The 14,293-nt window shown below is 45.8% G+C and overlaps 1 protein-coding gene and 1 long non-coding RNA gene across 3 annotated transcripts in view; one reads left to right on the forward strand and one right to left on the reverse strand.

Moving 5' to 3' along the window:
- The window catches only part of RUVBL1 (RuvB like AAA ATPase 1), a 44,131-nt gene extending 43,076 nt beyond the window's left edge, over nt 1-1,055 (reverse strand). Inside the window, exon 1 of one of the 2 annotated variants that reach the window (XM_027049762.2) lies at nt 800-1,055. In XM_027049762.2, coding sequence (XP_026905563.1) covers nt 800-940 — 141 coding nt within the window. In that variant the 5' untranslated portion in view covers nt 941-1,055. The remainder of the gene's footprint in view (nt 1-799) is intronic. The other variant, XM_015084313.3, reaches the window with a different exon arrangement.
- Nucleotides 1,056-1,190: 135 nt separating this feature from the next.
- Nucleotides 1,191-10,782, forward strand: LOC128314844 (uncharacterized). Its single transcript, XR_008296978.1, has 4 exons — nt 1,191-2,719; nt 8,885-8,993; nt 9,873-9,983; nt 10,506-10,782. It is a non-coding gene; the product is annotated as an uncharacterized LOC128314844 (long non-coding RNA).
- Nucleotides 10,783-14,293: the final 3,511 nt, after the last annotated feature.

Below are 14,293 nucleotides of genomic sequence, written 5' to 3' on the forward strand. Positions count from 1 at the left end.
GAAAAGGGGCTGTAATATCACAGAAAGAGCACTGCTTTGAGAGTCAGAAAGACATGGGAGTACAAATCCCAGCACTACCATTGCTAAACAGTGGCAAGGGGGTAAGTGAAGTGACCTCTTCCACCCTCAATTTATTCATCTGCAAAAAATATAATACGAAGAGCGTGAATAGTTTCGCGATTATAATGTAAGTGAAATGACTTGGCATCACTGCCACTTAAAAACAAAAAGTGGATTTGACTGGAACGGTCAGAAAGGATGCTCCTCTCCCTAACTCCCGCTTTCCTCCTTCAGCTGCCAAGGCCTTGGAACGAAAGTGAGTTTTCTAAGGTTGATCACTCCTCTACTTTAAAGCCCCCATTGACTCCCACTGCCGTTCACAAAAATCCAAATTCCTTACCAGGTCCGACAAAGTCCTGCAGGACCTGACGTCCACCAAAACGTAATGATTATTTTATTTACTGGTTAAACGTTTATCGTCTCTCACTACACCAAAATGTAAGCTCCAGGAGAGCAGGGACCTTAACTATCTTCTTCCCCGCTTATCCCTGCGTCATGGCACAGTGGACGGGGCTCAATCGACACTTGTCAATGAGGTGAAGCAGTCAACCGTCCCTGTGGGGGCGGCACCTGTTCTCCTGGATGGCCCCTCTCCCACTCCCAGGGTGCACCTCCCTCGTCGACCCTCGTAGCCCATTCTCACTGCCCTACGGAAACTTCGGCGGGGCATCCAAGCGCGCACCCCGCCCTCAGCCCCCCACTTCAGCAGCCTCTCAACTCCCAGGCCGGCCCGCCACACCTCTCGTGCGTTCTCCTGGCCCACGAGCCCCGAGGCCGCCTGCTTGGCCAGGCCGCTCTCGTCCAGCCCCAGCCCCTTCACGTGGCTGTGGGAGGCGATGCGCTGCGTCTTCGTGGTGCTCTTCACCTCCTCAATCTTCATCCTGCAGACGCCGGGAGCCACAGCCTGCGTGGAAAACCGGGAGCAAGTACCACACGCCCAGCACCTGGGTTACCATGCGGCTGTTACTAGGGCGGTTTGTCAAGGCCCGCCTCACTCGGCGTCCCATTGGCGAGGGCGGGAACGCCTCCGCTCCCCCATTGGCTCGTAGCCGCGCCCATCGCGACTGCCGGCAGGGTTCCGCCCACCCACTTCCGGCTGTGCCGCGCGCTTGGCTTTCCCCGCAGCCAGTGCTTCCTGCCCTGACCCTAGGATGAAAATGCAAGGGGACCTCCTCAGGAGTTTGGCCTTGGAGTGGGGCGCTGCACCAAAGTGAGGTCCTGGAGTCCGGCTCTTAATTGTGCCACTATGTATTATCTTATTTGAAAGTCATACCCTTCTGCGGAGCTCAAGTTATTACCTCCGATTTGGAGATGGGGAAAAGGAGGGACTTATCTAGAACTTAGGACGCCTTGCATTAGGGTTGAGGTAGACCTGAAGTTAAATGCTACTGTAGTAATTTCTGACTCTCGCATCTTATACTTCAACATTATTTTTGAATCTAGGTTTCTGTTTGCAAGATTATTAGGTCAATGTTTGTCTCTCACTAAACTGCGGGCATTAGGAGCGTGTAGACCATGTTTGTGTTCATTTTAACTCAATTGCTTAGCACATAGCCTGGCTCACAATGGAGTCTTCTTATGAATCCAAATAAGGTTCTAAACCACCACATACACGCTTGAAATCATGTAGTTTTGCTGCATGTATTTTATTTTTTATTTAAAATTAAAGAAAAAAAATGTTTTTTCAAGAGAGACAGCCCAAGCGGAGAAGAGGGGCAGAGAGACAGAGAGAGAGAATCTTAAGCAGCCTGCATGCTCAGCACAGAGCCCAACACAGGGATCAATCCCATGACCCTGAGATCATGACCTGAATCTAAATCAAGAGTTGGATGCTCAACCAACTGAGCCACTCAGGTGCCCCTTACTATTATTATTATTATTTTGCATGTATTTTAAACAGTAGGTTTTATGGGACTTAGTAATGGTTTCTGTCAGTGAATGGAAGCTTTTGGAAAATCCTTGGAAGGCTTGAGTTTGTTACAGGTGGCCTATGATTCGTCAACGCTATGACACTGAGAAGGTTGCTTAGCACCTCATAGACTTTTTCCTGGTCATTACCCATAGGTGAGGAGCAATTCTTTCACCCTGTAAAGAGGAAAACTTTCCCCCAACTAGTACTTGAAGTGAGGCACTCTGTGGGACTTACTTCTTTGTGTATTGTTCAGTTAGGAGAGAAGACCTTTCCTACATTTAGTATTTTAAGCCCCAAACTTTAGCACGAAGAGAAGGATTTCCTTCCAGCTGATATGAGTGGCGAGGGTTGGGGAATAAGGATTTGGGAGCTCATGGGAACTCAGTAGGATCACTTGATCCAATGGTTTTCAAACCACATTCCCTGGGGTTGTAGAATTCTTTTGTGGCCAGTAGGTGTGTGGAAAGGGAAAGCTGAGAGGCAGGATGCCAGTCCAATGCCCCCACCTCCCCTTCTACCAGAGCTGTTCCATCACAGATCGGGCCTAGCCATATTCTCATTTCACAGATGAGGAAACTGAGGCCCTAGGAGGGGTCAGAGTTTGTCCAAGATCACAAATTGAGAAGTGCCTGGCAAAGCCTAGACCCACATCTGGTGTAGAAAAAAGCTGGGTCTGGTTGCAGAACCAGACAGTTTCTTTCATTTCAACAGAAGACTATGCAGCAGGCCATTGTCCAAGATACACAGGTGAGTAAAGGGGAGGTGAAGCCCACAGTAGTGGACACATGTTGCCTACCCAGCGTCCTCCTGCTTCTTCTGGCTACCATGAGTCTAATTTTCTTTCGAGAGCCACCCTTCTTTGACTTTGAGTCCAAGTTGTTTGGATGGGTTGACCCAACCACAGCTTTGTTTCAGGAATGGATATGGGACCCTGGGCTGGCCTATCAAAGTATCCCTTCTCCCCCCCCACAAAAATGATGATTGGTTCAGCAATGTGAGCAGACAGTCCAGTGACACTGAATCCCAGTCCCTTTACTGGAAATACCAAGAAAGAGACTTGAGTCATGGTGTTCCAGGTCATCTTTGCCACTTCATGGGAAAACTGCCTAAGAATAAAGCCAACACAAAGGAGAAGAAAGCTGGCCAGACATTCCTGATGAGATCTTTTACATTCCCAGGTACAGCTCTGCCCTACTTGCAGTGTAAATGGCACTGACATTGGGGCTTAAAATAGTTTGAGTTAGGTCTCCATCCATGGGTACTGATGAAAGTCCTTATCAGTGTGATGACATATATACAAGTAACTATGTGGACTGCTACATTCCCGAATTATGCTGGATGAGACTCTCAGACCTGCCAGCTCTCTCATTTTACTTCTGTGACCCTTGTTCTTTCATCTCCAGTTTCTCATCTCCTCTTTTCTCCAGTCCAAGCTTGATGATCTCAGCTAACTGTTTCTCAGCCCCTTCTGCTTCTTCTTTGCTTTGACTTCTTTCACACCTGACCTTTGAACCACAAGCCCAGATCAAACCTACCTCTGCCCTCACCACTGCCTCAGGAAGGCATAATAAAGAGTAATAAGCCCTCATATATATGGTCAAGGGTGCCGAGACCATTCAATGGGACAGTTGGAAAGGACAATCTCTTCAAAGAATTGTGCTGGGAAAACTGGATATTCATATGCAAAAGAAAGAAGTTGGCCCCTTATACAATATACAAAAATTAACACAAAGTGGATCCAAAACCTGTGTTGAGGACCTATAAAACTCTTAAGAGAAAACATAGGGGTAAATCTTCATAATCTTGAATTTGGTGATGGTTTCTTAAATATGGTACCATATTTAAGCAACTAAAGAAAAAAACAGATAAGTTGAACTCAGTCAAAATTTAAAACTTTTGTGCATCAAAAGACTCTATCTCTCAACAGAATGAAATAATAATGCACAAAATGGGAGAAAATATTTACAAATCATGTATCTGATGAGGATTTGATGTCTAGCAAATTCTAAGAGCTCCTACAGCTCAACACACAAAAAAATAAACAACCCATTAAAAAATGAGCAAAAGACTTGATAGACATTTCTCCAAAGAAGATGTACAAATGGCCAACTAGCACATGAAGTGATACTCAACATCATTCGTCATCAGGGAAATATAAATCAAAACTGCACTGAGATACTATTTCACACCCAGTAGGGTGGACTTAAGGAAGAATAAGGAGAAAGAGAGGAGAAGAAGAAGGAGAAGAAGGGAGGAGGGAGAGGAAGGAGAGGAAGAAGGAGGAGAGGAGGGAAGGAAGGAAGAAAGGGGGAACGAAGAAGGAAGGATGGAAGGAAAGGGAAAGGAAGGAAGGAAGGAAGGGAAGAAGGAAGGAAGGGGAAGGGAAGGAAAGGGAAGGAAAGGGAAGGCAAGGGAAAGAAAAACCCAAAATAACAAGTATTGGCCAAGATGTGGAGATATTGGAACCATCGTGCATTGCTGATGAGAGTGTATAATAGTGCAGCTGCTGTGGATTTCTCCTCAGAAAGTTAAACAGATTTTCCATGTGACCCAGCAATCCCACTCTGAGGTATATACTCCAAAGAACTGGAAACAGGGACTTAGGAGCTAGCTACACACCAGTTTTCATAGCAGCATTATCCACAGGAGCTGTGATACTGGGTTTTATAATAAGAAATACATATTTGGTCTGTTAAAAAAGAAACAAGAGACCTAAAATGGAGTCACTTGTGCTAAGACCCATGGCAGCAAACAAGACTTAATTCCTAACCTGACTATAGTTTCAACACCTTCCGGAAATATGACTTTAACCAGTCCATCTGGAATTATCTGGTCAGCACTAGTGAGGTAATCTGCCTAATAGACCCCTGCCTTCCTGCAGAGGAAGGAGACCTGGCCTCAAACAATCCACTCTTTGCTAGAAACTTCCTTTTTCTCCCCCCCCTTCTTCCTATAAAAGCCTTCCATTTTGTACAGCTCCCCAGAGCTCCCTTCTATCTGCTAAGATGGGATGCTTCTCAATTCATGAATCATTAAATGAAGCCAATTAGATCGTCAAATGAATTTTGTTTTTTAACAGGTCTCTGTGCTATTTCTGGCATCGAGCTCCTAAAGCCCTTGGTATTTCCTAAGTGATGGGAGCTGGAGGTCTATGACGTTAATAAGGTGGCTTTTGGACGGCACCTTAAGATGGAGGCTGGCTACCAAGAGAACAGCCAAGTATTTAAAGGGTTGGAACTTTCAGTCCCATTCCCCTGGTCTCCAGGGAGATGAGAGGGGCTGGAGGTTAGATCAGTTGCCAATGACCAGTGATTAAACAATCGTGCCCATGTAATGAAGCCTCCAAAAAAACCCAAAAGGATTCAGAGAACTTGATGAACACGTGAAGATTTGGGGAGTATGATGTGCTTAGGCTTCAGGCTCTTTCCCCATACCTTGACCTATGTATCTCTTCATCTGGCAGTTGATCCATATCTTTTGATATCCTTTGCAAGCTTAAAAAACAAAATTCAACGGAGTAAATTTTAAAGATGTTATTGGCTATATTCAACAATTCACGAATCAGGCAGCATCCAATGAGCAGAAAGGATCTCCAAGGAGCCACACAAAATGAAAGGGGGCAGAAATAAAGTCCCACTAGACAAAAGAAGTGGGTTGGTTATTACAAGGTTCCTTTCCTTTAGGGGATGCAGGGTCTATCAGGCAGATTATCTAGTGCTGATCAGACGATTCCTGATAAGGTTTAAGATTCCATTTCTTGGAGAACCAACGCTAATTAAGTCTTGGTTTGGTGAGGTGGGGCTTAGCATAAGTGAGTCCATTTTGAGCTTAGTTTCTTGTTTTTAACAATTCCCCCCTTTTGATCAGACTCTCAGCCAAACTGAAGGATGTGATCAAAATGTAAGGCATCAGCACTCCTCCCAGCGGTTGCTCTAGAATCCTCCGTTTTTTGTTGAATTTTGTGGTATTCACAGGTCACAAAGTGAGGTTTGCATTCTTGAAGTTAATCGTTCTCTTCATTCCTTTTCTGACAGTCTAGTCTTCGGGAGATCATTTGCATGGTGATCAATGGCTGGGAAGGTGCATTTAAAGCTTTTGAGAGAGTATGTCACACCAAGGAGCCTACTGTGCTTATTATAAGCAGAATAATTCCCAACATGTGGAGTGCACTTCAGAGCCATGGTCCCAAGATCCCAGCCAATCAGCAATAAGTCAAAGAAATACCCTGTTGAGGGAATCTCTTTTTAAAACTAATTGGCTTATTCAGTGATCTTGGGTTTCCACATCCTCACCTACATTTGGAATTACACGCCTCTCTGATTATTGCCAACCTAATTGGCATGCTTGTTTTTTCTGCCCTAGGCTGATTTCTGAGGACAGAGCAGACAAAGAGAATTTTGCTGGCAACTTAGAGGTGGTACAAAGACATAAAACTAAATAATATTGATTTTTATAGTAAGAACATGAATGCCCTTCAAATTCTCTCTCAATAAGTCTTAGGGGGGCAGAGTGTAACTTTAACCCCTTTCTCTCCCTAAAGACTCTGAAACTAAGGTTTGTGTGGTTCCTGTGTACTTGTTGTAAGTGACAGTTTTTCTACATACAGGAAAATACTTTTATTTAAGTCAAAGGGTGGGTTAATTTAAAGAAACATATTAAGTGGTAGGTGGTACCTGGATAGGACATAAATTATGAAGACGGTGCACATCATTGGGGTTAAAGGAACCTAACATAAAACAAGGATCAGCTGGCAGGGAACAGAAGGATCCTGCGTGGATGATCTGGATTCAAATCCCGACGTTTTCTGAGCAAGTTATCTCTCTAGGTCTACTTCCCCGTGCTGTAAAACAGCAGTAACAACATGCATGTATGAGATTACTAAGAAAATTAAATGAGATCTTTTACAAGGGGCTCTAGCATTGGGAAGGGCACAGAAAGTGGTATCAGATCCTTGGAATATAGAGGCATGGCTTTCCGCCCCACCCTTGGATATTTGCCTTCTCTGTGTGTATCCTGGCCTTAGTGAATAATTTTGTCATGCTTTTTCAGCTGAAACAGTACCCCAGGGCACTCACAAGAACCGCTGTGGAGAGTAGAGGCGGAAGTCAGGCTGGGGACAGGGGTCAGGTTAGCAAGAGCTAGTCCTCTGTCTCCTATTGTAACCCCCTCTGCTGGGGACCAGTGTTTCCATTTCAGCAGGGCACATCCTACTGCAATGGGGAAACCTGGCGGTGGTGGCATCTGCTGAGTCCCAGTGTTAGCCTAGGAAAGCAGCTGGGGCCTGCAGCTCCTGAGCACCTGTGCTGGGGTCACACGGCAGTGGGGGCAGAGGTCAGGGTGGCCTGGATGAAAGCGGCAGATCTGAGCAGAAGACACACACTGAGGCTATTTACCGTGTAAGTCTTAGTGATCCTCGGGTCTAAGATGTGGAGCGAGCCCAGTAAAGGCCCCCTACACCTCTAATCAGGTGGGAGGGAATTAGGAGATATTCATTTATGCAACAAATATGAAAATAGACTCAGTACTCCAATTAAATGCTTGCATTCATTTCCTATTGCTGTGGTAACAAATTGCCACAAACTTAGTGGCTTCAGCCAACACACATTTATTCTCTTACAGTTCTGGAGACCAATGTCCAAAATGGGTCTTAATGGGCTAAAATCCAGGTGTTGGCAAGGCTTCATTCCCTTCTGGAGGATCTAGGGGAGAATCCACTGCCTGCCTTTTCCAGCTTCATTCCTGGCTTCATGTCTGTCTTCCGTCTTCAAAGACAGTAATGGCCAGTGGGGCCTTTCTCATGACGCCATCTCTCTGAATCTGACCCCCCTGCTTTCCTCTGATAAGGACTCTTGTGATTTCATCAGGCCCGCAGGATAATACAGGATAACCTCCCCTTTTCAAGATCCTTAACTGAATCACACCTGCAAAGTCCTCTTTACCATGTAGGGTAACATACTCATAGGTTCTCACAGGATACATACTTACAGGATAACATACTCACATACTCAAAGGACATGGACATCTTTGGAGGCCCATTATTCTGCCATGGCCAGGCTCCCCTCATGGGATCCCATCATAGCCCAGACCGATCTCTATAGGTTTTAGTCCAGTGTCAGAGAGCACACTTTTGTATTGCTTGCCCTGGAAACAATTCCGGGGTTTTCTCCAGTTGTGCTAATTGGGTCACATGCTCACTACCCAACCAATTGCCATGGCTGGTGGATTGGACCTGAGTCTCAGTCTCACTCTGGAACTAAGTGGAGTCAGTTCCCATAGTGACCTGGAGGAGAGAAGGTGTGATCCCTCCAAGGAAAATCATGGAGGCTTTCAGGAAAAGAGGGAGTGGATGCTGGCCAATATAGACTATAATGATCTTGTAAAATATTATGTCCATATGTAGGCAGAAGAAAGGGTGAGTCACACAGCCAGCATGAGGTAGGGCTATGATTTGAAATTGTGTGGGACCAGTTCTTGCCAGGACACTCTCTTCCTCACCCGGTGTCTAATGTGGCATTAGAAGATCTGTTTAGTGCTGGCAATGTCATGTAGCACACAGCTGGTGGCCTGAGTGACAGTCTCATTCGAAGTTAATATAGGACATTTTGAGGAAGGTACATGGTTAACACAATCACTGGCAAGGTAGATACCCTCAGAGAAAAGGGAAATTTCCATTTCACTCCTAAAAGAACCTTTAGAAGCCAAAACCTAAATCAAAGAGCAAAGTATAATAACTTCCTCTCGGCAAATTTATAATTAATCCTGGATTAATTGGCCTTAATGAAGTTGAATTAATTACTAGCTGCTTGTAAAGAACTTTGAACTACCTTAGTACAAAATGGCATTAAAGAAACAGAAAGGAACCAGCATCGCATTAACATTAAGAACAAATCCCAAATAATCGCAATTCTGCAGGCCGTTTCCTGTCAATCATTTCCCAGGGACCATGCTCAGCCTGTGAAACTGTGGGGGACCCCGGAATCTGCCGCAGAGAAGGATGTATTTGTGGACTGGAAGTTTGGGGGTGAGTCCAAGAAACAGGAACATTTGCCTGTGTCAGGCCCTGGGCAATCAAAGATGTATAAGGGATCCTCAGCCTACTAGGATGCTAGTGTGGGAGTGTAGGGGGGGCGGGGGGGAGGAAGGTTGGCTTCAGAGCACCAGCCTGGCTTAAAGCAAACTCAACTCAGTGGAATTGATGTCAGGGCAGAGACAAAATTGACAACAGAGGGGCATGATGTGATTTGTATTTTGTTGGTGATAGCACCCCAGTTCCCATAGGGAGTTTGCCCCACTTTCCTCCTGGTGCTTGGAGTGAGCTCGTGACTTACACCTGGCTAGGCAGAGCATTTAATTACTCTGCTTGGTTCAAGGACACACAACTTTATCAGGGACAATGAGACCTGATGTGGGGAGTTGGAGTTGCTGAGGCTGTAAGGATAGAGGTGCTGGCAGCTGTCTTGTCACCATGAGGAGAGAACGTGCCTGGAAATGGAAGAAATCCAGAGGAGGGAAGAACAAAGCTGGTGGCTCTGTGCCATCGTCTGAGCCCCTGAGTGAAGCCGACATGAAAATGGGCTCTTCCTCTACACTTTTTAGTTAGGTTTATTTATTTAACTCAACAAACATAATACAGCACTTATTATATACCAGGCATTGTTCTAGGTGCTACACAAATACCACTTCATATAATCCTTGCAACTCTGTGAGTTAGGAACTATGATGTCCTCCTACTTCACAAATGAGGGAACTGAGGCACAAAGAGATTTTGTAACTTGCCTGAGACTATGCAGCTTTCAAACAGCGGAGGTGGGATTCAAGCATGAGCACACAGCTGCTAGGGCCTGTACTTTTAACTATACCACGGGCCAGTGAATTTCCTTTTTGTTCTGTTTTGTTTCAGTCAGTTTCATGGAGGGTTTTTGTCATTTACTTCCTCAAACTGTGACTAGTGCGGAACATAATAAGGAGGAAGCTTCCTGAAGTTGTGGCAGGCCAAAGGCATAGCTGTTGGGTGAGTGTGGGGCAAGGTGGATTGGCACTGTCCATTCGCAGGATTGCACAGGTTCTTGGGGGCCAGAGAGGAGCGTGGTGGGTATGGGGCGGGGTGACAAGTCCGTCTACAGGCAACAGTGAGAAGCATTTATAACTCTCCAACTAAGGACTAAAAATTAAAGGATCTTAGTCCCGCTGGTGTCTTTAGGACATTATTTTACTTTTAATTTATTTTTAAGAGAGAGAGAGAGGAAGCAGGTGCAAGGGAGGGAGGGGAAGAGGGAGAGGGAGGGAGAGAGTCTTAAATAGGCTCCACTCTTAGCTTGGAGCCCGACGCAGGGCTCGATATCACGCCTATGAGATCATGATCTGAGCCGAAACCAAGAGTCGGATGCTTAACCGACTGAGCCACCCAGGCGCCCTGACATTATTTTACATTAAAAAAAAAATTTACTTGTTTATTGAATAGGTCATACTCTTGCATAATTTAAAAGTCAAAACTGCCAATTCACCTCCAGTAAAATGTCTTCCTGTCTTTCAGTGGATGAACGGGTAAGCAAATGGTGGTCTGTCCACTCAGTGGAATACTACACAACCACGAGAAGGCAATCACGATGTGGTGACATGTGGCCACGTGGACGAATCTCAAATGCACTATACTAGGGGTGCAGGAACAAGGTGCTGGAACAAGGAAGTTACACCAGGCATTGACTTGTTTAAGATTCCATTTCTCGGAGAGCCAAATTTGTAACTAAGTTAATGCTCAGTTTGGTGACACAGGGCTTCGCATAAGTGACTCCATTTTGGGCCGGTTGTCGTGTTTTGTTTTTTTTTTTAATTTTTTTTCTCAACGTTTATTTATTTTTGGGACAGAGAGAGACAGAGCATGAACGGGGGAGGGGCAGAGAGAGAGGGGGACACAGAATCGGAAACAGGCTCCAGGCTCTGAGCCATCAGCCCAGAGCCTGATGCGGGGCTCGAACTCACGGACCGCGAGATCGTGACCTGGCTGAAGTCGGGCGCTTAACCGACTGCACCACCCAGGCGCCCCGGTTGTCGTGTTTTTAACAGGGTTGAGGTTCAGGGCAGGCTGTCCCCAAATATGTCACTTTGGCATATGGATTATTCGGAATTAAAGTACTTAGGACACACTGCAATAAAACCATGCTGGCCCTCTTTTGTCTCCCTGAAAGCAGGAAATAAATTTCCCACACGAAGGGTACCCGGGTAGAAGACATCCTTATCGCCAGAGATGGGGAATTCAGGGCCCAGAAGGCTGTATAAATAAACCTCGTTTACTCCTTTGCTAATTTGCTATGCTAAGCCCAATCTTCTTTTTCTTGTCGATTCTTCACAAATGTATTATTTCTTTATCTGAAACATAAAAAAAGCTGTCTGTTCTAGTCACTTCTTTGAGTCTCATATTTTTGTGAGTTCTCATATGTACAAAACCAAATTTGCCTGGCTAACTTGTGAATCTGTCTTATATCAATTTAATTATTAGGTTAGCCACAGAATCTAGGAGGGAAGAAGGGTAAAGTTTTCTCTTACAATTCAACTCCGTTCTGACACTATGTGCCTGAAGCTAGCATCAGCTTCCGTATGTTAAGGGCTCAGTCCTATGAGACTGTACCCAACCTATTCAGCAGCCAACTGCAAGTTTAGTTTGTTACCACACTTCTGAGGACCGGCTCTAAATCAGAAGTTCCAATGACCCCTTCCTCAAATTTGATTAATTTGCTACAGCAGCTCACAGAATTCAGAGAAACAACTTACTACTGGGTTACAAGTTCATTACAAAAGGATTGGGGTTCCTGGGTGGCTCAGTTGGTTAAGCGTCCAACTTCGGCTCAGGTCATGATCTCACGGTTTGTGGGTTTGAGAACCGTGTCAGGCTGTGTGCTGACAGCTTGGAGTCTGGGGCCTGCTTCAGATTCCTTGTCTCCCTCTCTCTCTGCCCCTCGTCTGCTTATGCTCTCTCTCTATCAAAAATAAAAATAAACACATAAAAAAAGGGATTTAACTCAGAAACTGCCAGAAAGAAGAGATACATAGGTCAAACTATGTGGGAAGGGGCATGGGGCTTCCATGCTTTATCTGAGCTCACCAGAAGTGAACCTGGAAGTTCTCTGAACTCCGCCCTTTTGGAATTTTAGGGAGGCATCATTACACAAGCATGATTGACTAAATCATTGGCCACTGGCGATTGATTCCATTTCCAGCTCCTCTTTTTTCCCCTCCCCAGGGGTCAGGTGAAAAGTCCCAACTCTAATCACTTGGTTGGCTCCCCTGGCAGCCAGCCCCCACCGTTAGGTGCTTTCCAAAAGTCACCTCAGTAACGTAACAAAAGACACCTCATTCTCATCACAGGAAGTTCCAAGGGTTTTTGGAGCTCTGTGCCAGGCGCAGGAGGGAGACCCGATAAATAGTTCTTTTTTTTTTTTAATGTTTATTTTTGAGAGAGAGAGAGAGAGCAGGGGAGGGGCAGAGGGAGAGGGAGACAGAGGATCCGAGGTGGACTCTGTGCTGATGGCATAGAGCCCAACGCAGGGCTTGAACCCACGAACCCTGAGATCACAACCTGAACTAAAGTCAGATGCTCAACTGACTGAGCCACCCAGGCACCCTATGAAATAAATACTTCTTTTTCTTACTAAGTTTATGTGTTTATTTTGAGAGAGACAAGAGATAGCACCAGTGGGGGAGGGGCAGAGAGCAAGGGATACCAAGAATCCCAAACAGGTTCCCAGCTGCCAGCGCAGAGCCCAATGCGGGGCTGAACCCATGAATCTGTGAAATCATGACTTGAGCCAAAACCAAGAGTTAGACACTTAACCGACTGAGTCACCCATGCGTCCCTAAAATGTTTCGTATTATAAATCACAGTATCACAGCCTATAATTGACTCTCCAGAGCTTTTGCCTGCGACATTTTAGAAGGCCACATGTTCGGAGGCACCTGGGTGGCTCAGTCAGTTAAGCGTCTGAATTTGGCTCAGGTCATGATCTCGCAGTTTGTGGGTTCGAGCCCCGCGTTGGGCTCTGTGCTGACAGCTCAGAACCTGGAGCCTGCTTCGGATTCTGTGTCTCCCTCTCTTTCTCTGCCCTTCCCCCGCCCATGCTCTGTTTCTCTGTCTCTCAAAAATAAATAAACATTAAAAAAAATTAGAAGGCCATTTGTTCAAACTAAAACTATACTGGGAAAGACATAGTCAGAGTAAGATTACCATGCGGCTTCTTTCCTGTCTGGGTTTTTTGTGTGCAAGCACCTAGCAGTACCTTTTCCATCGGTGAGTGCCATGTGCCCGACCAAAGTGTCTTATCTGGCCCTTCTCTAAACCCCTGCCCTCCGTCTTCATCCTATGTGGTGCACGTGTTTTCTCAAGTGGCAGTTACTTGGTGTTAGCTATCCTAACACATGCCCTCCTCTTCCCTGTGCAGCAGGATGGACTGACCAACCGTGTCTGTTTACCTCGGGGACCCTGTTGCTGCTAATGCAGGGCCCGGACCACAGGAGGCATCAGGGAGCAGTTACTGCCAAGTGTGAATATATCAGAGCACGGCCTAGCTCATTACAGACGGCAAACTGGCGGTCAGGCAGAATGGAGTAGATTCTGTGCTTGGCTACCTACCATAGTGTTTCAATTAAAAGCTAAATTAGTTGTTGACATGTAAAAAGTCAGATTTCATATAGAAATGCTCCCTTCTCTTGAAAAATGGGAAGATGGGCGATGCTGGGCTAGCATTCCTGCCTGGTACCAATTGTCTGGAGGTGAGCAGTGGCTTCCTCTATGCGGCACATGCTGTTCCTGTCTCCAGTCTCCACACTTGCTGGCATTTTAAGTCCAAGAGTTTTAGTCTTGCTAATCTCTCTCCTTGAGTCAGGTGCCTAGCCAGTGAAGACACCTGCTTGTGAACCCTGGTTGGTGACCGTGGTTGACAATCTTTTTAGTGGTTCCAGACACTTCAAGCATCCCTTGAGAGTTATGTACTCCCCAGTACAAGCACATGCACATAACATTTTACGTACAATTTGGAGCTCTACAGCCTGTCCTGAGGCCAGGCTATAGACTTCCAGGGTCAGAAGATGACAGCCCTTCATCTGCTAAGTCTTTCCCAGATTCTCCCAGGGCTGGCTCCTTCTCAACATTCCAGCCTCAGCTCAGTCAGCAACTGGAGAGAGGTCTTCCCTGACCGTTTATTGTAAATTAGCTGTCCTCCCTTCCCCTGGTGCTCTAGTCCTTTTAATCTCTGCTTTTATTTTCCCTGGAAGGCTTCTCACTTTCTGAAAGGGTCTGGTTCCAGGCTCACCTATTTAGTGTCTGACTCC

This window comes from Acinonyx jubatus, chromosome A2 (assembly GCF_027475565.1).
Source record: "Acinonyx jubatus isolate Ajub_Pintada_27869175 chromosome A2, VMU_Ajub_asm_v1.0, whole genome shotgun sequence".
NCBI classification, from domain to species: Eukaryota; Metazoa; Chordata; class Mammalia; order Carnivora; family Felidae; genus Acinonyx; species Acinonyx jubatus.